The sequence below is a fragment of the Ictidomys tridecemlineatus genome, chromosome 3 (assembly GCF_052094955.1).
Source record: "Ictidomys tridecemlineatus isolate mIctTri1 chromosome 3, mIctTri1.hap1, whole genome shotgun sequence".
Taxonomy (NCBI): domain Eukaryota; kingdom Metazoa; phylum Chordata; class Mammalia; order Rodentia; family Sciuridae; genus Ictidomys; species Ictidomys tridecemlineatus.
Genome location: NC_135479.1, coordinates 202,521,106 through 202,545,841, shown reverse-complemented (window position 1 = coordinate 202,545,841; position 24,736 = coordinate 202,521,106). Strand labels below are relative to the sequence as shown.

The 24,736-nt window shown below is 39.2% G+C and overlaps 1 protein-coding gene and 1 long non-coding RNA gene across 6 annotated transcripts in view; one reads left to right on the top strand and one right to left on the bottom strand.

The window, feature by feature from the left end:
- The window catches only part of Grik1 (glutamate ionotropic receptor kainate type subunit 1), a 378,046-nt gene extending 377,171 nt beyond the window's left edge, over positions 1–875 (top strand). For all 5 annotated transcript variants that reach the window (XM_040286974.2, XM_040286973.2, XM_078044517.1 and 2 more), the window contains one exon: positions 62–875. In XM_040286974.2, coding sequence (XP_040142908.1) covers positions 62–217 — 156 coding nt within the window. In that variant the 3' untranslated portion in view covers positions 218–875. The remainder of the gene's footprint in view (positions 1–61) is intronic.
- The window catches only part of LOC144376468 (uncharacterized), a 145,851-nt gene extending 127,894 nt beyond the window's left edge, over positions 1–17,957 (bottom strand). Inside the window, exon 1 of the long non-coding RNA XR_013436989.1 lies at positions 17,787–17,957. This is a non-coding gene — a long non-coding RNA (uncharacterized LOC144376468). The remainder of the gene's footprint in view (positions 1–17,786) is intronic.
- Positions 17,958–24,736: the final 6,779 nt, after the last annotated feature.

Here is a 24,736-nt window from a genome sequence, read left to right as displayed (position 1 = left end):
GGACACAGCATGGAAGAGAGCGCCATTCAACTGATGCTTTATTTTATTTCATGTTCTCTAGTGTCTCTCTTTCAATGCCATCATGGAAGAACTGGGAATCTCACTCAAGAATCAGAAAAAACTAAAGAAAAAGTCAAGAACTAAGGGGAAATCCTCTTTCACAAGTATCCTTACTTGTCATCAGAGACGAACTCAGAGAAAAGAGACTGTGGCGTGATCCAAGAAAATACTTTAAGGACTTTCCTGGGAGGAAAAGGATATGCTTGCTGCAGATTTTCGAGGATTTCTGCTGAGTGTGAGATGTGTTTCCCTATATCTATATCCATAACTCTGACAATGGATAAAATGAGATAGGCATCATCCATAACTGATTATGGATATAGATATAAGAAATGCATAATTTTAAAAACTCCCATAGGTACTCTGGAAGTAACACCAGTTCTTTTGAAATGAATTTGTATGCGCACTTATTTTGCATTTTCTCTTTTGCTCCAATAAATTGCTGTGTGTGCTTTCTAAACAATAATAAAACAAGTTTTCTTTCTTTTTTTTTCAGAACAAGTTTGAGCTATGGTTCCTTCTCAATTACTTGCTCCATTCACAGTGTTTGATTGTGTGGTTGGTTATTGAGTTCACAATTTTGAAGGATTTGTTCCCTGTTAAGATGCACAATCATTCTCAGCTGAGTTTAAAAATAATCACTTTTGGTTTCTACAAAGTCCATAGTTATTACATATAGTAAAGAGAAACCATTATCCTTGTGTTCTAAAATCTGCATTAATATGGTTTCAATGGCATTCAGAACATTAGTGATTACACTGTAAAAGGATATTTAAAAATAAAAATACATTCCAAAAGTAAAAGCATCTGCCACATTCCAGGGGACTAGTCTGTGTTCTGGGCACACGATGGTGAGCAAAGACTGACATGGTCCCTGGCCTCACAAAGTTTATTTGTAAAACAGAGAAGAAAAGGCTTATTACTCAAAACAACATTGGAAATTCCTTGTTGGAAGACAGAAGTTGCAAGAACATGTGGAAGAATGCTCATGGGATGTTAACTAGAAAGGATTCCTGCAGAAGGGAACAGCAAGGTTAAGGTCTGTGGGATGATTGGGCATAAATGGGTAAAGTAGGAACATAAGATAGGGAAGGCAAGTGTCACAATCTAAGCAAATAGCAGCTTTAAGGCATTGAAATAAGAGAGAATAGGGCCACAATGTTAAAGGGGAAAGGAGTTTGGTGCAGCTAAAATACACGGAGGTACAATGGGCTAGACAGGTAGCAATTACTCTGGCTGAGGATAGGGGGAAAAGAAAGAAGGAAAGAAGACTGGAAGGAAGATGAAGATCCATCAGAAATCTCCTTCAGACACCCCTTAAGCCAGAGCAGTGGCAAAGAGACCACAGGATGATGGAGGTGATTTTGAAGCACAATGCAGGCAGTCAGGGATCCAGAAAGTGGCCATGAAGGAAGGAAGAATAAGACCAAGGAAAACTGCAAGATGCAGGGGACGAGCGAGGGCTTAGTGAAGCAACTGGGGGTGACTTTGTACCAGGAAACAATGGGAAAGGATAGGAATTGATTGAATATTTCATAAAATCAACTCCCAAGGGTTTCTTTAAGATACTTTACTGATTACAAGAATTTTTAATCTTGGAATATGCACCAAATGCAAATATCAGGGACAAAGGGGACTGTGCACTATATTTAAAATTTAAGTATGAAAATATTTGCAGGAATGAAAAAAACAACAAAAATTGGGAATAAAAGATACGAGACAGATATTTCACTCAATGATAATCAACACTTAGCTTTTAAATCAATAAGAATTTATACTAACAACAAGTAGAAGAAAATGGCTCCTAAAGAACACCTTAGGATGCTAGCAGTAAAAATTCATGGATAAAAACCATGAATCCAATTAACTAAATGTGGTCTAGAATGATAATATATCATGGGAGAGTGGGAAATGCAAAGTTTATTCGCTTCACTAAAAACTATACCTAAGGCATTCTGTTTTGTACTTTGTCATGTTTTCTTCTGATTTTTAAATTTTCCCTCTTATTTTTGAAAAAAATTACCCTAACTTTTCACATATTATTAGAGTTATTTGTGAGAAAATAAGTATATCAACTTCTAATATCTAAAATATATTGTGTGTCAATCTGGTTTATAGCATTTTAAAACCCAATAACCTTCTTCCTCTGTGCTCCATAACTGAGTTTTCCTTCCTGGCATATAATGCTTGCTATGAGCAACTTCATTAGAAAATATATTGAAGGAGGCAAAATTGCAGAAGAGGACCTTTTTATGTCAGCTATTAAATTTAGTGCACAGTCCCCTTTCTCCCTGATATTTTCATTTGGTGCATATGCATGTACCTATGTGTCTGTCTATTTGGGGGGTGACAATCAGGGTAAGCTCATGAGTTCAGAGGAGAGAAGAAGAAGTGAGAGAAAATATGGAAACTGAGCCAATGGAATCTCTGGGAACAAGCATTGATCTCTGAGATTTTCATCCCATTCACTGAAGAACAGTGACTCACACAGAGTTATGTAGAAATCAATGGCAAAGTTAATTGGAAACTAGATTCAGCGTTTCTTTCTTCAGCAAGTTCTTGAGGCTAAAAGAAAAAGATTGCTCAGGTGAGATATGCGGGATGAGAAAAGGAGGTCAGTGTTGATTGAAAGGTGATAGTCACAGTTAAGATTTATTTTCCTTTTAAGTCTCAGATCTTGGCCTTGTGTTTATTGTAGAAGAGGAGGAAAGAGAGATGATTCACAACTTACCTTGACCCCATGAGGTTGGAGATATATCTAGGGCTCAGAATTTTTCACTCTTAGCCTGAAAAAAAAAAAGCTGAAGGGGGACAGAAAGAAGGAGGAAGCAGTTAAAGAAGTTAGAGGGAGGCAAAGTGGATCTGACCATCATTTTTTCTTTTTTCTGTACCTCAGCAACTATAGCTTTAATTGAACTCTTTGTCTCGCCCGAAAGACTAAATGAATTCTTGGTCGAGATACCTATGCTTCTGTTTCAAAGTCAAAATAATGTTCAGGGAAGGTATGCCCGGCCGCTGTCCATACAGCGTGATTTTTAAATAAATGGGAAATCTACTAGTGCCAAAACATAGGGTCCATCAGATTCTCCCCAATATCACAGGGGTCAAAGATGGGATACCGAAATGGAGCATTGACAAAAATAAGTTCAGGTTATAATCTACTTAAGCAAATCACCTATTAACTGATTCCTCCAGCCTACAGCAGTGAGAGGGGAACAGAAATTAAGTGGTCAAAGACATCCAAAGGTAAGGAATATCAAAACTGTCCCAGGCTAGAGAGAACAAGCCTTTCCATCAACAAGGTAACAGAGCACTTGGAAAAGGGACTTGTTGGGACAGAGAAGAGGTAACAAACGGAGAGCCTGGGACTTCAAAGAGGCACACTCATGTCCCAGGCCTAGTCCCGCATATGAAGGGAAACTCTTTTCAGATATATATATAAAATGGTAGTGTGGAGGAAAGAAGCGGGACAAAATAGGAACAGTAAATCAGCAGAGTGGAGACATACATCCTATATTTACAAGCAGTAACTCAAAGTCCCATAAGCCTTGGGCATGAAATGACCAACACTAAACCATCCTGACAGGTAAACATCTATAAATCCACAGACCCTCCCACTGGCTTTGCAGGTGAGTGCCCTCACCATCATGCCACAGGGGCATCAGAGGGACTTGCTTTGAAGATTTTCCTACAGAATGTCCAATTAGAGGGTGTTCTTCATTTTTAGACAGGCTGCTCCGTCAACTGAGACTCCAAAAGGGACCTGTGAGCGGGTATCGCCTGGTTTGCCAGTTGGTTTTCCACCCAATCCTCCCTCCTTCCTTTCCCTGCTCATTTCCCATCCTTTCTTTCTGCATTGGCAGAGTGACCGGGGGAGTCGAGTTGGCCAAGAACAGTTCTGAAGTCAACCGGAAATCATGATTAAGTGTCCCCTTGTCCTCACCAGTGTTCTGATACAGACAATAAATCAGGATATTTTTCTCATGGAACCTTCCACTTCATCTTCTTGGCAACCATAGAGTTCTACTAAGGAAGTTGAAACCTCTACTGATGATAAGTAAAATAGGAAGCCTACCTGAATTCCAGTGGAAGGCAAAGGATTCCACAACACACACACACACACACACACACACTCCATGAAAGTATCTGGAATGACCCAGGAAGAGCTGGACTTTGACATTTCATTTGAACATATGACAAAAAAATACATATGGTGTAAATATAAATATATACACACACATATATATGTGTATATCTCATTGCCTTAGACACATCTCGGCTATGTTCCCAGTATCTTAAAAAGGTCACTTCATCAGATAATGTTAACAATTGTCATGTCAGCTATCACATAACAAGTATGTGCTAAATCCAGGTGCTTTTGTGTCATTCACATTTATTCACAGAATACAGCAAACCTAAGGTAAGTATTGCTACTTACATGTAAAGACTGCAGTTCAGAGGGGCTAGATAGCTCACCCAGGGCCATTTAACTATGAAGTGACAAATGGTGCAAAAACCCCACCCAGATCATCAGAACCCCATCCTGCTCCCTCCTAACCCTTGGATACCAAGCACCATCCACTGAACCTCGGCTCAGCTCCAGGCGTGCAGGATCTCAAGTGCCCACTTAGTTTTAACCCACAAGGTCAGCACTTCACATTATCATCTGCATTCCAGAAAAGGAAACCACAGGAAAAGAGGGGAAGTAGCTTTCAAGGCCAGACCATTGGTTACCAAACTAAGATTCTAACTTCAGTCTGTCAGAGTGTATAGCCTGGGCTTTCAACAAGGCACTACAAAAATCTGATCCTTTTGTTTTAATGCGAACTTAGATTCGATTTTTAAAGAACTATAAGTAGTGCTCTCTCACTACCTCTTAATAAAATATATGGACTGATAGCTATGAATGTTGCCTGGAAGCAATATTTAAGCATACCAATGCATTGCCAAGGCACTTAAACAGTAAAAGGTCATTTCTAACCCTCAGTATTTAATACAAGGACTCTCTATCTTCAGACTACTTGTATTACTGATCTCAAATTACTCTGAACACTTCTCCTTCCTAAGGCAAGTCCACCAGTTCCTACTTGAGACGTGAACAGCATTCTGTGACCATTCCTGTGTCTTGAGCCTCATCCTGCCCCCAGCAATCTCACAAGACAACATGCTATCATGAACTCACTGGGAGCTGGTTATAAATGCCTAGCTGGAGGAATCTGAACACTTTTTTTTTTTTAAATTTTCATCACTCTCTGTAAGTTGCTCATCTATTTGCATACAGTGGATAATAAACAAAAAGGCAGGATGATGAATGAACCATCTCTGGAGCAGATGCCACACAGACACCTGCCACCGATTTGGAAGAAGATGAGAGTCCTTGCCTTGGGGAATATTGGAATTGAATAGGTGAAATTTCAAAGGTGAAGTTTTCAGAATTTGGCCTAGTCCATTCTAATGGAGACACTTGGCTTTTAGAGACCATAATCATAAGTTCCATCAAGGTTTTCTCAAATCTGCATCTCCACATGCCCACGATAAACACATAGTGGTAAATTCTTCAGTAAGAGACCAGAAGAGCATAGCAATTCAGGAAAAGCAAACACGGATATATACAAGATAAATATTTTCAAGTAACCAACATCAGAGAAAATTTTAAATGTGTGCATAATATCTTTAGGACTTATAGCTCTGTTATTAAGCCACTTCCAGAATCATCTCTGTAGAGTAAGGCTGCTTTTCCTTGTCTTCATGATGAATTCTGTACCTAGAGCAGCAAAATTGAAATGAGACCATTTTTAATAAAGCCATACCAAGATTTCAAAGCAATTTTGTGACATTAAGCATAATAAACCAAATTACAGCAATGAAAGAAACATTTTCATTAAAGCTTTTAAAAATGACACTCAAAACTCCAGTGTAGGGATAGAATTTAGTCTACATTGTCTCCAGGGAACCAAAATAACAAATGACAGCAAGAATTTTAAGCTCATCATAACAAATATATAATTAGTTTTGACCTTTCCACAACTTCCCAACAAATATAGCGATTCATAAGCATGCATGTTGCAAACGAAATTAATTGCAAGGATATCTTTCGCTGAAATGTTTAATGATCTCATCATACAGATTTCCTGGATGATTTCCTTTCTGACTTCTTCCTAAAAATAACACATTAGGGGCCATGCACCAGGTTAATCTCATCAAGCCCAAACCAGCCAACATCTACAAGTGTATTTGGCTTATGCTCAGATTTTCTCACTTATGGAGAAGCTATTTCTTTCCTTCTCTCTGTCTCCACTTCCCTCTCTGCAGATGTGAACCTGACATAAAGACTTAAAGTCAAATGCCACTGCTGATACAGAGCTTTCCTTGATTTCTCCCCATCTCTCTTTGTCTGCCCTTAAACAGTTTCTTGGAGTTTTCTTGGTTCTTATTGGTAACCTATGTAAGCATTTTGGAAAATGCTAAATCTGCCTCTCCACCATTACTCCCACACTACAGGATGTTATACCTGTTGAATGTTCAAATTAATCCAACCCAGATCATTAAGTCGTCCCCTAAAGTATAAAACTTCACTCATGTCTTCCATTCCAAAACTCTCCTGGACAAAACTTAGATTCCTAAAATGCATTTGCTCAAAGATTCAAGAATTATAAATCTTAAATAAAATAAAAGGAAGGAGGGAGGGAAGGAGGAAGAGATGGAGAGAAGGAGACAGGAAAGGAAAGAAGAAAAGTGGGTTCCTGGGATCCTTTGCAAAGCAGCCACCTTCACATCTGTAAGAGTGATAGCTGGAGATACAGAGATAGGTGGTTTATTCTTCCATTGAAAAGGGAATCTGCTGTCACCTAAAGGAGGTAGCTCTCACTGAGCAGGGAACTGATGAGAAACACAATGATGACATAAATTATCAAAGGACATTAAACTGGCCCTTTGAAAGTACTGCAAGGGTTCCAACTTGTCTGAGGTGATTTACGTATTGTGCTTCTTTAAACTAGAAAGATAATCTGTGAGATCTACCAAACAACACCTAGTTTCATTGCTCTAATTGGCATACAAAGCCATTTAAAATTGTATCAAATGCAATTGCTCCTTCTGCGTCTGTATTTGCACCTCTGTCGAAAACTGAGAATGAGGAAGTGTCAGGGACCCAAATTTCTTTCAAAATGCCACAAAACACATGGCCATATACACTTTTCAGGTTTTCCATTGATTGGTACAGGTATACTTGTTGCCCTCTCCTGCCACTACTCAAGAAAGCAGAGGTCTACCAAAGACAAAGCATGGTAGGTTCTTTAGGGTGGCCACAGGTTGAAGAGTGTCACCTCTCCTAAATGCAGAAGGGAAAGATGTTCTCTCCACCACCTTCATGAATCCTATGATGAGGGCCCTTCCCAAAACCATCTGAGACAGTAGGAGGTCTTCAAGCAAGATTGACTGGCCTTCCACTCTCCTGTCAGATACTTCTGCATGAGACTAGCTGAGATGATCCCATGCCCACCTAATCAGGAGAAGGGTAAAAACTACAGGGGAATGGACTTGAATTTGCCACTCTTTAATATGGAATGTAGCCCAAGAAGTTTTGTTATCTGTGCAGGATGAACAGCTTAATCAGAAGGAAGAGCTAGAGGAGCTCATCATGAGTATATTCTTCCAACTACCTTTTTTTGTTGTTTTTTTTTACGACAACATTATTCTCCACTTCAGATCTTTCAAAAGACTCATTATCACCTTTAATCAAGCATCAATAGAAGTCACATTAGCATTTTCAACTTTGCAATTGTTCCAGGTTCTGTGTGGCCTTAAAACAACAGGTTTTGCCACTCTGCCCTAGAATCTTCAACCCAAAATCACATTGCTTTTGTAGTTAAAAATTATTTATGCAGCTATGAATCATAAAATGGTGGTAATTTTGCCGAGTCAAAGATAAATAGATCCTTTCTTTTACTGACAGTATCATTAGAACATAGGAGAGTTTCAGTGAGAAACAAGGAGAATTGATTTATCATCAAAATTGTATTAAGACTGTGTTTTCCTCTGGGTACGATTTAGTGTCACCTTTACAGCTGACTGTCTAACAGAAATCCAAGATCATCAGCTGAGCTCACTTGGCAGTTGCCTGAGTCTTTTCGAGAAACTGGACAGCAGATGCTCAGAAGCCTGCGGGGCCACCACAGAAAGGCCACTGGTCCTAAGCTAGGGTTTTTGCCTTTTTTCCTCCCAAAAGAATGCTTTCAGTTTGGCTTGACCTCTTCAATCTTTCAGAAGTCAGGTGATTCTTCAATCTGGATTTTATTCTTGCATGTAATCATGTTTCTGCTTTAAGCAAAAAAATAAAAGTTTCTCACCGGAGGATGGTGACAGGAGCCTGTTGTCATGGTTAAATGGAATAAGAAAGGCAGTTCTCATGAGCTGTTCTCATTCCTGAACTTGAAGGAACAGGGGAAGGACAGCTACCAGAATCTGCAGACTCTCTGAAAAGGAGAGGTCCAGGGGAGCCGCAGCCTTAAGTGGGAAATGCACTCCCTGCAATCATGCAGCCCAGGTGAGATGGAATCAGTAGCACCGTGGCTTTCACCCTTTTCCCATCTCTGCTCATGCCTCGCATTGGCTCAACCTAACCACAGCTCATATTTGGGCCACTAGTCAGGGAGTCCAGAGATCCTTACTCTAAAGGTCACTCTCCTAGTACAAAGTAGAAAATATATGTGGAGTTGCAAACAAAATATCTCACGTAATATTTTCTTCTATATTAGGATTTATGTGGATCAATATGTAATAAGTATCATTCAAAGCTAGAATATTATGAAAGTAAAATCCAATATATCTTCTGAAAACTACTTTAACTCATGCGGCGTCCCTGATGTTATAAGTTGCTTCTGGGAGCGAGAAAAAAGAGTGAAGTAAAATCAATACAGGGAAACCTAGAATTGAAAGAGAAAGAACTATGTTCATGGCTCAAGAGCTGCGGTGAGATAGAACTAGGAGTGAATCTCTGCTTAATATCATCAGTGAGACTATTAACAATGTACATGCCATGCCTGAAACAGAGTCTTCTCATTTTATTGTTATATTACTGTTGCCATTTTTTAAGTCTGAAGTCAAGATGGAGAGCAAGAAACCCTTCTAGGGAGTCTGCACCTAATTTCAGAACAAAACCCTAGAGGAACACAATGGGTATCCATGAGATTCCCAAGTGTGGTTCAAAGTTCAGTTTAAGTATTCAGTGGCCAAACAACCTTTGCACCTCCAGAGCCAAATGCTCATAGGGACCCTTCATGGTCATTATCATCATTGCCATCTGTAAATTGCAACACTCCTTTCTGGGACAAGCCAAAGCCAAAGAAACTGTAACCTGGCTCCAAAAGCAGATGGGACTTATTCTAAGTTCTAGTATCCCCCACAGTCCTCTAAGCAAATTTCTCAGCTAGGGTCTGGCATGAAACAGATGGCACATCCAGAGAATTAAAGAGGATTTATTGAGGGGTTACTGAGGAAAACCAATGAGGGCAAGACTAAGGAAAACCAATCAGGACTGGATTATCACCCACTAGCCAGAAGGAGCAGTAGGAATTGGTGATGATTCCAGAAGCTAGTGAGGGCTTTAACCATAGAAGAGAAAGCACCCAGTGGGAGTTGTGGTTGTAGCCTCTACAGATGTCATCATAAGTGAGGAAGTGGAGGCACTGTGGAATATTATGCAACAAGTCCTCACATTGGACAAACCCAAATAGAAGCCTCGGGGCCAGAGAGCCTGAGTGAGTGGTTCATCTGAGCAGTCGGCCTCCTTCTTTCATGCACAGCTGAGCAGGAAGGTGCATAGAATAGATCTGCAGGGATTGTGAGAAATAACAAGAAAAATACCTGTGTGCAAAATCAAATCAAAACTACAGAGATTCCATCTCACTCCAGTCAGAATGGCCCTCATCAAACATACAAACAACAATAAATGCTGGTAAGAATGTAGGGAGAAAAAAAAAAACTCTTATACACAACTGATAGAAATATAAATTTGTACAACCACTATGGAAATAAATATGGAGTTTTCAAAAAAAACTAACTAAAAATTGAATTAGCATATGATCCAGCTCTATCACTTCTCAGTATTTATTCAAAAGAAAATTAGCGTACTATAGGGACACATGCATACCCATGTTTATCAAAGCACAGTTCACAATGGCCAACTTATAGAATTAGCCTCGATGTTCATCAACAAAGGATCAGGTAAAGAAATTGTGGTATATATACACAATGGAATTTTATTCAACCATAAAGAACAGTGAAAATATCATTTCTAGGAAAATGCATAGAACTGGAGAGCATCACGTTAAGTGAAAAGCAAGACACAGAAAGATGAATATTGTCTATTTTCTCTCATAGGTGGAAGCTAGAGAAAAAAGAAGTGATGTTGTAACAGTAAAAAGATAACTACTAGAGTTAAGGAAGGGAGGCAGGGAAGGGAAATGGAGAGGGAGTAACATTGACCAAATTACATTATATGTGTGTACAAATATGCCACAGTGAGACCCACTACTCTGTAAAATTAAGTAACCAATAAGTAATCTTTAATAATAATAATAAATAAAACTAAGCACATTGCAAAATTGTTTGAAAGGAAAAGATATTAGACCACATTCAGACCCAGAGAGTCACTGCCCATTCTTCAGAAAATATCAAGGAGTAAAAGATGCCCAACTGTTTTAATAGAGCCTCTTAAACCACTCAGACAAATAGAAGAAAGGACTTCATAACCCTCTGCCTCTTTAGTAGACATTTCAAAAACTCTGGGCCTGGCTTCAGTGGTCCTTCCAGCGCAGGAACTCCTCCAGCCTCACCAGCTACTCCATGTCTCTTTTACTCCCTACTGAAATGTTGAGAGACATGTGACTTGAAGCTGAGATCAAATCCCTGCTGGACACTGGGCACCATAACTGGCAGGGCTGCTCACTGCTTACATTATGCCACAGACACCAAAGTAACAGCCATGGCATTTGCAGGGCTTCAGCAGGCAGTCCCTCCCCAGCAGTGCTGATGGTAGAGAGTCCATTGGTGCAACCAATACTGGACCCCAATGGTTTCCTCTCTTCAGTCCACCTGTGATCTGAGTGTAGTTCCTCTGAAAACGCATCTCATGGCTCTTACTACTTGAGTTAAAATGTGAGTAAGAATTGTCTATAACACTAGTGCAACTTAATTTTCCTCTTTCTCCTTCATTTAGTCTTCCAAAATTTCCAATATTCAAGAATGGAAGCCAGACACCGTGGCGCATGCCTAGAATTCCAGCATTTTTAGAGGCCAAGTCTGGAGGATGGCAAGTTTGAGGACAGTCTTGGCAACTCAGCAATACCCTATCTCAAGAAAAAAAAAAAAAAAGATCTGTTTTGGAATATAGTTGAGAGAGAGAGCATTCCTGGTTTCAATTCCCAGTTATCACAACAAAAGAGAGAGTGAAAGAGAATGGAAAAGTAATTTTTAAAAATAGAGTCACGGGGTTTCAAAGGACAATAGTTTAAAAAGAAAAGTATAACTTTGAATGGAGAAAGTAAGATAAAACACAAAGCTTGTATATATCTGTGAGGGTCATAATATATCTCGGGAATGGGAGGAGTCTTCAGATGTAAACTAGACCAGTGTATAGCCATGTTCACAAATGTACATGCACCTGTGGGGGTGTTGCTATCTCAAGAAAAGTTAAAGTACTGAATAAAATTCCACTTGTATAGGATATTTTTAAAAGCCTCTTATATGGGAAAAATAGAAGGAAATGCTTCTAGCCTAATTAAGATTGAACACTGAAGTCTAAAGGAACCAAACATTATGCATAATGAGGTACTTTAGGTGTATATCCTGAAAGAAAAAGAAGAATATTCATTAATAGACCAACTATTCAAAGAGAGCAGAAATTATTAGAAAACAAAAAAGAGAGTATGCTTAAGGATTACAGAGAGAAAATGCTATTATATGTGGATACTGTGAACATGTACCTACAAAACCAACAACCTCAACAGACCATTAAAATTAATGAGGGTTTATCATGGCGGCCCCATGTGCTGCCAACTATAGAAATCAGCAGCATTGCTCTGCACTAGCAATAACTAGTATAAAGATATCATAGTCTTCACATTACTCTACAAATCTAACAGCAACCCAATCAAAATTATAGTGGGATTTCTTTGAAGAACTGGATCAACCTACTACAATGTCTATGTAGAAGAATAAAAGACCACATATAGCTAAGACAGACTTCAAAAAGAGGAGGAAAGAAGAAACCTAATACACCTGACACAGACGTACTTCAGAACCACAGTAAGAAAAATCAGGATGGTATTGATATAAAAAAAGAAAAATTGCACAAAAGGGTAGAATAGCACTCAGATGCACAGATATGGGAAGTTAATATATGGATAAAGGGCAGATTGCTCAATACTCAATATGGTCATAAGTGTTCTTACCACAAAAATGATAGCTTTGTGAGGCAATGCATATGTTAATTATCTAGATTTAGCCATTCCACATTTGTTATGGTCTGAATGTAGTTTGCTTTTGTCAAAACTCATGATGAAGCTTGGTCTCAAGAGAGGGGATTAATTACAACAAGAGGGGATTGTTAAATGCCATTTGTTTCATGTCTTATACACATGCTCTGTCTTTGCACGTATCCACTTGCCTTCTGCTTTCCACCATGAACCAATACTGCATGAGGCTCTACCCAGAAGCCAAGCATATGTAGAAGCTTCCAGAACCATGATTTAAATAAACCTCTTTATAAATTATCTAGCCTCTGATATTTTGTTACAGCAACATAAAAACCAAAGTAAGATAACTACATATAATTATTTCAAAACATTAATTTGTACACAATAAATACATGTCATTTTATCTGTCAATTAAAATTGAAAACAAAACCCACAAAACTAAATAGATGATGCTGTAAAAAATGATTCATTGTATGAAGAAAATGAAAGTGAATCCCTATCCAATACTTCAAGGGTGGACTTGGTTAAAAGGTCAGATCTAGGGGCAGGAAGGACTTCTTAATAATCATTGAAAAAGAATATAAATAGGCATATTCAATTTCAGCAATATTATTTAAATCAAAGAAAGGATAAGAAAAACCATTGTAGTAGAAACACTGGGAATGGTGGTACATGCCTGTCATCCTAGCTAGCTGCTTGGGAGAGTAAGTCAGGAGGATCACAAGTTCAAGGCTGGGCTCAAGAACTTAGTGAAATTTTGTTTCAAATAAAACATAAAGAAGTCTGGAGATGGTGCTCATTTGTAGAGCACCCCTAGGTTCAATACTTAGTTTCATATACATGCACACATACAAAACATTTTTTGAGAAAAAAAAAAGTGAATAAGAAATTTATAGAAGTGAAAACTCAAAGGCTACCAGGGATATAAAGAGATTTTCAAAATCAATAGACATTGGAAAATGTAAATTAAAACAATGTTATATTTCTTTATACATATTAGTCTATCAAAAAAATAAAGCTGAAACATGTATTATTGACAGAGATGTGGTAAGACAAGACTGATGGTTCTGGTCCCTGGTGAAAATCTAACACTATTGCCCAAAATGAGTCTGTGCCAGTCTGTGACTAAGAAAATCTATGTCTGGGTTTGCAAACTAAAGACATCATTATTTGTCAACCACTGTTGTTGGTGGAGGCAAGTAAAGGCAGCCTAGCTGTCAGTCCCTAAGGCAGGACCTACTTGCGGAAGAAACTGCTAGCCTACCTGCAAATGCCATGATTTTATTCTCTTTTATTGCTGAGTAATATTCCATTGTGTATATGCCACATTTTTTTATCCATTCATCTATTGAAGGGCATCTAGGTTGGTTTCATGGTTTAGCTATTGTGAATTGTGCTGTTATAAACACTGATGTGACTGTGTCCCTGTAGTATGTGCTGCTATAAACATTGATGTGGCTGTGTCCCTGTCCTATGCTGTTTTTAAGTCCTTTGGGTATAGATTGAGGAGAGGGATAGCTGGGTCAAATGGTGGTTCCATTCCCAATTTTACAAGGAATCTCCATACTGCTTTCTATATTGGCTGCACCAATTTGCAGTCCCACCAGCAGTGTATGAGTGTGTCTTTTCCTCCACATCCTCACCAACACTTATTGTTGTAAATGCTGAATGTTTTTCTGTGATATAAGGAGACTGATTCATAGTGGAGGACAGGGAGCATAGGAGGAACAGAGGAACTCTAGATAGGGCAGAGAGGTGGGAGGGGAAAGAGAGGGGGCAGGGGGTTATCAAGGATGGTGGAATGTGATGGACATCATTATCCAAAGTACATGTATGAAGACATGAATTGGTGTAAACATATTTTATATACAACCAGAGATATGAAAAATTATGCTCTATATGTGTAATAAGAAGTGGAATGCACTCTGCTGTCATTTATTTTTTTAAAAAATCAACTCGATTTTTTTAAAAGAGAAAAAGAAACTGCTAGCTTATCATCAAGCTGTCTTCCTTTTCCTCCAGGCTACATAAAGAGGACATTTCTCAACATTCCTTTGAGATTAGGTTAAAAATCCATGGCTAAAATTCAAGAAAAAGGAATGCTTGGCTGTAATAGAGGAGACGGTTCACAGGATTGGTGGTAAAATCTTCTCTGGTGCAAACCTCCCTGTTTCTTCCCTCTGCCAGCTGTCTTAAAGAGAGATAATTCTAGAGCAGGCTTGGATTCCATATGTTGAAGACTGTGGAGCCACGAGATGGAAGGATCCCGGGTCTCTGAATCACCACTTGGAAGAGGATTATTTGACTGAACTATGGATTTAGTTTCAACTTAATTAAACCATCTGATATTTTGCTAACGCCTGAAATATGAAATTGCAATTTCAATCTGCTAATTACATGTGTAGTGTTATTTCAACTAATATAATAGGTAAAATGCAGTAGATACACCATGGAGTATTATGAAGCAATTAAAAGTAATGAATTAAATATATGCAGTCATGCACCATATCATATTTTAGTCAATGACAGACTGCATATACAAAGGTGGTCCCATAATATCATATCACCTAGTGATGCTGTAGCTGTTTCAGTTTCTGTAAGGACATTTCATGTTTGCATGGATATGAAATGTCCCAGTGATGCATTTTTCAGAATATATCTCCACTGTCAAGTAATACATGACTGTATCTGGCAACATATATGGGTCTTAAGTAACTAGTGCTTAGTGAGAAAACTACTATTTGTGTTAGTTTATTTATATTACCTTGTTCTCTCATTTCCCCTTCATGTTGCTTAGAATTTAAATGTGAAACTTGGATTTTGACCTCTTGGACTTTGAGGCTAGAAATGCAGGACAGGAGCTGATAGACAGCAGGCACGTCCTGATGGTGAGCCCTTAATGACATTATGGTGTCATTGGGCCTCATTTGAACATCTTTTATATGAAAGAAAAATAAACTATAAACAACCTTGTTTTTCAAATTGCTTGGACAGAAACAATTTACAATTTTCATGAAGACACACAATAAGAGATTATGCAATAAACATGTGATAATGTTGACTTGCAGAAGGAGAAAGAAGAGGAGAAGGAGAGTCAGTATGGAATAAAAAGGCATTAATAAATATGTGACTGACTGGAGGAGTAAATCAATGAATCAAGAGAAAAGCATATATAGACCTCTAGTGTAGTACGACATGAGACAGGACTAAGATCGATTGCATGCTCAACTCCTAAAACAATGAAATAGACTAAAGCAAAATATGATCATTGTTAAAAACAACCATCCTGCTTCCTCACTTTGATTCTCCACCTCTTATTCAAATGTATCCTTCAAAATCAGAATTTGGTACATTTACCATTGTCCTACAATTGGTCCTTCTCATACCCTGCTCAGTCCCACAGGTCAACCTACAGAATTTTGTAAAAGTCTCTGCAGGAAGACGACTCAGGACACAAGGAGAAGCAAGAATCAAAACGAGGATGAGAGATCTCTTCTGCTGCCTGCAGGAAGTCCCTTGAAACCTGTTACAAAGGAAATACCAAGGAGCCCCAGTTGCACCTTGAAATAAGTTGAAGTACCCAAGCTACTGAAAGGAAGATGGCAATTTTTTGCCAAGGAGCCTAAGCCCCTTTGTCTTGTGAAAGCAGATGGGTGCCAGGAGCAGCACTGAGTTGATCCAGGCTGTTGTGCTAACTGTCTTGCACACCATACTGTAGAAGAAAACAAACCAAATCCTAGAGGCACGAGCACATACACACGTATACACACCTAGTCTCAAGCAGCATCAAATTACCTGAAAGTGCTCAATTATGGAGAATTACCACCCCCTTTAAAGCAGCAATCATCGCCATTATGTATCATCGGGCTTAAATCAGTTCCCTGGGAGATGTCCTGATTAAGCGGATTTCCCAATTAAACCTGTCCCAGTTGAGTGGAGCATGCCATTCTGATTATATTCCTAATTTATGTAGGAGGCTTTGTATTTTTTAGAAAAGGAAAAGAGAAGTGGAGGAGAATTGTCTGCTCATGAAGTCTCATTGTGCATTTATCCCTCCAACAGCAAGCCCTTCCCAATCCCGACAGAGGCCCTTCCTACCCAAGGTAGTTCTAAACCTCTAACATAAAATATGAATTGCTCCTTATGGAGACAAAACGGCTCTCCAAGAACTATCAAATACATCTGTCATCCCCTTGAGGGACAATACCTTTGATGGGTCAGCAGCAGAGAGAGAAGCATAAACAGAAAGAGTGGCCGCGATGACCAGAATGGGACACACAGAATCTTTTGTAGCTTTTAAGAAATATTTGCAATATATTTTGTAACAAAATGAAATGAATAAATAAACAAATGAATGAATGAGTAAGATCTCATGCCTGACCATCAGGGAAGGACAAATAAGAAAATGTTTTGCTGTTATACTCGCTGACATCACAGAACCACAAAATAGGGGGAATATGGACTCAAGCGCACTGAAAACTTGAAATATGAGAACATATTTGACTTCAACGTTCACCACTTCAGCAGTGTCAGATGCAATTAAAAACTTCATGAAGGCTCCCTCAGTACAGTCTGGTGCTGAATTTTCTGGAAAGGTTTCAATTTGATCCTCTGAGAGGACAGTGAGTCGTACACATTTGAAAGCGTCACCTAATCTCTTCAAGTCTCACTTCCCTCACCTGCCAAATGGATTACTGGCCTTGCATCAGTACTCGGGGAGATGATTGGACCAAATAATTTCAGAGTCTAAAGCCAAACTTCACAACCTGTAGAAAGAAGCCAACCATGAAGGAAAGGACAATGTTTGGAACTGAAATTCTTCCTCTCACATTTACTAACTATGGGACCTGAACAAGTCTTTTGAGCTCTGAGGTTCAGTTCTCTCATCTGCAATCCAGCTCCTACATCTCGGTTGGCCATGTGAAGAAACACATCAAAAGTGGCCATTTCAAAGGCTCCTAAAGGCAGCTCGTTCATCTAGGAGAGGAGAATAATTGCCATGAGCCCAAAGAGTTGTGCGAGGATTTAGTTCACTAATGTAAACATAACCTTGTTTTGATTTGTACTAAATTCAATACTGCAGAAACAGTAGCTAACTCTATTCTTTCTTTCTCCTAAATGGAAAAGTGCTATGAGCCACCTATTTCTGCTCCATGATGATAACATAGGCAGGTCCCAGAATGGTTGGGATGATTTCTGGGTATTAGAACAACTCATGTCTACACCCAGTTCAACCTAAGCACCACTCACCCAGTTAGTGGTTCCTTTCCCCCGATCAGGCTTCACATTCTGCAAAGCACTTTCCAGGGACACAGCTTTGTCGCCTGTTCTTTTCCTGTTCACCATGTGCTCCTGGAGGCTGAGTAGGATACAGAAGGGAGAGGCAGGCAGAACACAGGTAAGGGGATAAAGGTCTTTTTTGACAGGGGATGGGCTGTTCTCATCAGGTGAAATGTCCACTTGTAAGCAGATGTCAAACATTAACAATTTTCCTATTTTTTTTTCCAAGTGCTGGGAATCAAACCCAGAGTCCCTTGCACATTAGGCAAGCACTCTACTACTGAGCTACATTCAGAACCCAAAGACTGACTTTTCCAGTAAGAATTTTTCATGCACTCTTTAAAGCTCCCTCTACAGGAAGCTCCTGTACTCTTCCATACCCTGATTTGGAACTCTGCTAAAGAGGATGGCTTCAGGCTCTGCTCCAACTTACATTCAAGTAATTGTATATATTTCTGGTATGAAACAATGTTTTGAAAATTGCAATACATTGTTGGCTAAACTCACCATTGTGTACAAGAGATCTCTGAGCTTATTCCTCTTACCTAACTAACTTTGTAGCCTTTGACCAACTGTCTAGTTAGTACCTTGGAGCAGACCCACAGGTGTCTGTAGATCAGAGCATGAGGAGTGGTGGGGGCATTGTAGAGTGATACAAACTTCACCTTCACTTCCAGATACCTAGAAATGCTCTCTTTTTTAGTCAGTGTCATCAGGAAACAAAGTTAGAAGCCCAAAGCCTAGGTGCTACAGTAGTATCCAGTCTCAGAGAATGGGAGTGAGAAGAGGGGGGCAAAAGGAATGTCAGGGTGAGGACGAGCTGGCCAAAGGCTACAAAGTTAGCTAGGTAAGAGTAATAAGCTCAGAGTACAAAATTGTACAAAATGGTGAGTGTTGCCAACAACAATGTACAAAGTACAAGTATGTGAGGCAATTCATGTGTTAGTGAGCTCAATCAAGCCATCATACAATGTACACAAAATCAAAGCATCTTGTTCCACACCATAAATATACACAATTTTTATTTGTCAACTTAAAAAATAGAAATGTCAATAGGAGTTGTGTGACTGAGCTGGCTGTCACTAAGTGTAACAGTGCTGGCTGCAAACTTTGCTGGAATTGTACCTGGGAAGACAAAAAAAAAAAAAAAAAGCATTTGTCTCTCAGGACTGTCCTTGGTTATGGGAAGAAAGGAATAATTTATCCAATGACCCCTTGATGGCCAAAAGTCTCCCTTCTAGGACAGTAACTCCCCTACACTTCCAATTTGAAAATAATGAGCACCAAGCAGGGGGTATAGAGAAAAATCTTTGATCTGAAGTTGTCTTAGTTTGATTTTTTTTTCAATCAAGATTAAAAAAAAAAAAAAGTTTTACTCTCAAATTCATGAGTCCCGAATTTAGAGTCTTAAATATCCTCTAAATTATGATTGAAAATCAAACATCAAACATCTCCAATTGTAACTCATTTGTCTTTATCCTCATCATACATAATTAAATATACTCACCTCCTCTTAAGATCTCTAAGGAAATCTCAGGAGTCTCACCTGTAATGGTATCAGGTTCTGTCAAGGTCCAGGATCCCATTAACCTAGTCAAGTCCAGCTGCACGTGAGTTACCTCAGGTCTCTGTCCTCAGGATCAGCACACTGAATGCTTTTTTCCCCACTATGAACATCTGGGAACTTCAGAGACAATTCTTAACTTCCTCACCCCATCTTAAATAGCAGTGATACTGCCTGCCTGGGATGCCAACAGGCACATTCAAATAGGGAAAGTGGGATGTACTCAGTGAACGCTGCCCCACAGCAATTCTGAAATTAGGCTGGGGACCCATCAACAATTCTTAGCCAGAATTTGGTCTTCTTGCCCTGGAATGATCCTCTGTCCATCTTTACTCTTGTTCCTTTGGGCTGCATCATCTTTCCTTTCCCAAAAGAAATTTTTGACATTTCCAATTGAGAAACTTCCAGGAGCAATTTGGAAGTGCCAAGTCCTCTTTATATTTTGTACTGTTTCTGTCCTCTTCGGTTTAATGTTAAAATTCTCTTTTAAAATCCTATGGATTTCCAGTGGTCTTTCTACCATTCGTTTCATTAGATAAAACCAACACACATCTCGAGACTTGCCTTTCCATTTTGAGTTTCCAGAGACCCTATTGTGAGATAATGCCATTAAGATTCCTTGAAGCCCTGTTTTTAGATAAGGGAAGATCTAATAAGCACAGTCTCAAGATCTTTAGGAGCCTTTTGTCAGCCTGAAAGATTCTCTGATACACTATCTTAGAAGAAATTAAAAGTCCCATCCTGAAAATAATCTTTGTTCTGTGATTGTGTCTTAATTTTAGAATCCTTAGCCACTTGGTGAGTTTGATTTTCAAATCTGAAAATCTTGGCCCTTTTATTTGTCTTGTAAATTTTGCTGAAATTTTAACATCTCCACTAATAAATCATTCCGTTTTAGCATCATCATACTCAGTCAAAAGGAACAAGTTGGCACTTTCAATATCCCACCTGGAAACCCACTTAGTTAAATCCATTGGTTCGTTGGACACATGAGGAAAATGAATTTATAAACTTCCCACCACTATACAGTAGGTATCTCCTTTCTTCCCGTTTCCACCAACATTTTTCTCAACGTGTTTTAAGCCATCACCACCAAAAGTTTCTTCCAGTTTCACCACACTTCTGCTCAGAGTCTCTTCATGGATGTGGTTACAGCATTCCATTCCTGGCTTTAAAACCTTTTCTGACTATCCCTTGTCAAGTTACAAATTAGGCCAAAACATCATCAAAACTAATAACAATCATTTACTTCTTCAAGTGGAGATTGAATGGGCTCAGTGAGGCAGCTCTCTTTCTCAGAATTCCTCATGTGGTTGAAGTCAGACAGTGGCAGAGGCTGGGCTCATCTGGGGGGCTTCTTCCTAGTATGTCTGGATTAGTACTGGGGACATCAGACAGCAGGGGGCCAGAGGAACTGGAGATCATCTCACACTCTCTCCAATTCTGAGGTTCAATGATCAGCTAGAAGTTCTCACAGAAGTGAGCAAAGCTGTTATACTCACGGGAATGGTATATGACAGCAACAAGATACAGATTTTAATCAGCAATGGAGAAAGGTGTATAGCAAAGAGGCCAGGATGCAACAAGCATAGTCTTCCAGTTGTTCTCCCCCAATGGAGTCGCATAGCATTTAATTCTCCCAGCAACAACGTTTGGCAATATGCACAAAGTATTGCCAATGAGCGAAGCTCACCCAAACTTTGATGTCTGGTGGTTTTACTGGCTGACCAGTAAAACCTTCTGGCTGACCACCCTTGTGTCTGAGATCAGTTCTCCAGGCCCTCCAGAGATCACACTGATACCACAGCCCAAGGACAGCTATTATAATCCATGTTATTAGCATTAGCTATCTGGCATGGCCCAAGGCTTTAGGTAAATTGAAGACATACTCAATGAGAGGTTTCAAGGGCTTGGAGGTTGCTTACCAGGAGCTAAACAAAATCCAAGTTTTTCTTTTGCATGAAGAAAGTTTTAACAACCTAGACCCAATGTCTAGCACAATGCTTCTGCACATGGTCTAAGAATAGCCAGAGTTCAAATATGGTGGCCAAAGACTCCCTGAGCTCTGCAGCCTTATGGAATTCTCTACCCAAGGCTTGGAAGTCACCCAGCTTAAATAGGTTTCGTTCTATCCATTCAGCCAATCACAAAGGCTACTCCTGCTCTGGGGGTTGGGACATAAACTCCATCCTATAATGGGATGAATATCAAAGCAATTATAGGTAGATTTTAAAATCATCACAGATGGTGACTAACATTCAGCCACTGAGTCACAGGGAAAGTTCTTCCTGTCTCTCCTGACTACTGATAAGAATTTTTTTTTTTTTTTTTTTTTACCTCAGCCTAAGGAGAAAGCACTTTTAAGTCAAGATAAATAAGCAGGAAGAATTCTTCTTTCAAGGCAAATATGCAAAGTCTAGGCTCAAGCACAAAAACTCCTCTTGGCCTGAGGAGAAGCTTTATTTGAGTGACAGCACTGCTGCCTGATGGGGTTCTGGCAACCTGGAGGCCCCAGCGCACCCCAAGAGGGCTCTTTCTCCAGATTTGCCCAAAGGTACATCTGTCCTTAACAACAACTATCTAGACTTCCTTTTCTCCTTTTTCCTGTTTTTTCTCCTACTTCAAACTCTGTGTACAGAACTTTGTATAAACATATTTCTTAAATCCTCCCAAAGAAACAATATCTATGTATCAAACCTAATAGATGTCTTTGCAAAAAAAAAAAAAGAAAAAGAAAAAGTTCTATTTCTTCGTGAATTAAAGGGGACAGACAACTTGAGACCTTTACTTCACAGCCTATGAACTTAGTGAGTGACCTTGTTATTTCCCCCATGAAGAATTTTGATTTTTAATGTATTCTACCCAAGATTTTACATTTAACTTACCACCATAATTTCAGGCTCTTAGAAATTGGCTTTTTTTTTTTTTTTCATAATGACCTAAACCTTTCAAAAGAGGGGAGGATTCTTGGCCTCAGAGAGAGCACTTAATTACCAATCCAGTGTGCCTCTTGCATGGCTCCAGTGTGGGTTCCAACATCCCTCCCTAAAGAATTTCTGCAGGAGGTCGGTGATTCAAAGAATAAAATCCCCACTGTTCAGAGAAATGTCCTACTAGGTCACATCCATCTCTTGACAAGAGAGCAGTAGCACAGCTGTGCCAAGGAAGAAATAGTCTATGGAAATGTTTATTCAACACACAAAGCCAGAGAGCAGGGAAGAGGACTCCTAATGAACCATTAGGAATCCCTTGCAAATGACTCTTTTACAAGACATTTCTAAAGGCAGCCACCTAACAAAGAGAGGCAGAGAAATCCTGGCCTGAAATCCTACTGCAAAACAGGTAATCATCTTGGAAAGGCCATTAGCAATTCTCAGGACTTAGAAACTCATAGATTGTCTCATCACGTGCCCAAGGATCTTGGTCAAACTTTTGTTGCAAAGTGAACATGTGCAGAGCATGTAAAGGAATACTGGAGAGCCAAGGGAGTTGTTAGTATTGGGTTATTTTTCTAGACTTCCAAAGAAACTAGCCTCATTTGCAGGACTCTGAACACTATAGATGGTTAAAACACAAAATGATTTTGAAGTTTAATTTAAATTTCACCCTCCTGGCTATTTGTGTTTGTATTTCACTTTGCTTGAACAACAAAGTAGCTTGGATGGCTTTGGACATGTGGTTAAGCCTTTTAATTTCCTGGTCCTCATGCACTACTGCTCACACAGCAGGGTGACTGCCCTTAACACAGAAGCCGAATTTTTAAATTGTTCATTGATATCTCTGGCCTAACATCAATGCAATATTTTGTGTACATGTTCCACTGCCACATCCATCCAAACCAAATTTCGATGACATCTGAGTCCCTTAATACTGTAGCAACTGCTCTTACATTCTGTTAACCTCTCCATGACAACCAGTAGACAGCAATTCTTCAAAGATATGGCCCACGTCTTAAAGAGAATAAAAGGGAATGTTGGAGAAAATCTAAATCCTTTCATAACCTCTGAGTGAATTCTTTCTTTGCTGATGCTAGGACTCAGCATCCCAGGAAAATATTTTCACATAATGGAGAGGTCATTTTAAATAGTCTGAGACTTTTTTTTTTTTTCCTCAGTGGACTTAGGATATTTCATCAACAGCAGCTTCTTTGGAAGTGGAGCTGTGCAATCAAAGGTTGTATGTAGTGTTATTAATTTAGTAGCACATGAATCAGCCTGAGCAGTTTCAGCCTCCTTGGCCATCTCACCATGTTCTTTCATTCCCTGGTTTGTCTCCAGACTGAGGAGTTTTGTTTTGCTTTCTACTCTCTGATTAGGAAAACAGACCAGCATGATGGAGGAGAGAAGACCCATTTCCAAAAGCAGGATCTTCCACTGCTGCTTGCTGTTATTAATTGTGCCAAGTGTGTGACACAAGGAAATACAACAGAGGACATACTCCTAGTTTTTTGTTGTTTTCTTTTAGGATAGCATTCAATTTCAACATGGCATTTTGGAAGAGAATTCATGTGTAATAAATACTTACAAAGCTCCAACTACCACTGTGAGATCTGCCCCAGAGGGGCCTAGATGAATACATCCCTGTTTTCACCCTATAAGGAACTTACATTCTGATGGAGAAGATAGAAGAGGCAGAAATGTATGCAAATAATTAAGGTACATGAAAATAAAAGGAAAAGGAGGAGGGAGGAGTCTGAGATCAGGGGATGTCAGAGACTGCACCCAGGCTCTGGAGACAGAAGAATAAACTAGAAGGCAGAAGAACTGTTGAACATCTAGTCTCAGTTATTTATGCTAGACTCCTGGAAATGTTTTAGGATAGAAGGCTAGACAAAGTTGGGGCCTCCAAGTAGGATAATGTCATGCCCACTATGGCACTTTGTCTTTAAGATACTATATAGGAATAAGCTACCAAATTTGAGGATTACCAGGTCAAGGACCAGTAAACTACAGCCCACCATTTTTTTATGCATTGCCTAGGTAAAAAGAATGGTTGATACATTTTATAGTTTACGCTTTATAAATGGTTGAAAACATCAAAAGAATATTTCATGACAGATATAAAAATATATGCAATGCAAAGTTCAGAGTCCATAAATAAAGTTTTATTGGAACACAGCCATCCGTATATCTTGACAAATTGTTTACAGCTCTTGTGTAAGACAGCAACAATGCTGATTATCTTCAACAGAGATTGTATGGCCTGCCAAGCATGAAACACCTCACCCTTTATAGACTGTATCTTCCCTTAAATTGCACGGTCCTCAAATGTCCTTGCATAACTTATAAAGACAGAACAGAAAAGTCATCCTCACTATACATCTTAGATCCAACAGCAAATAAATCAGTCTTTCTCA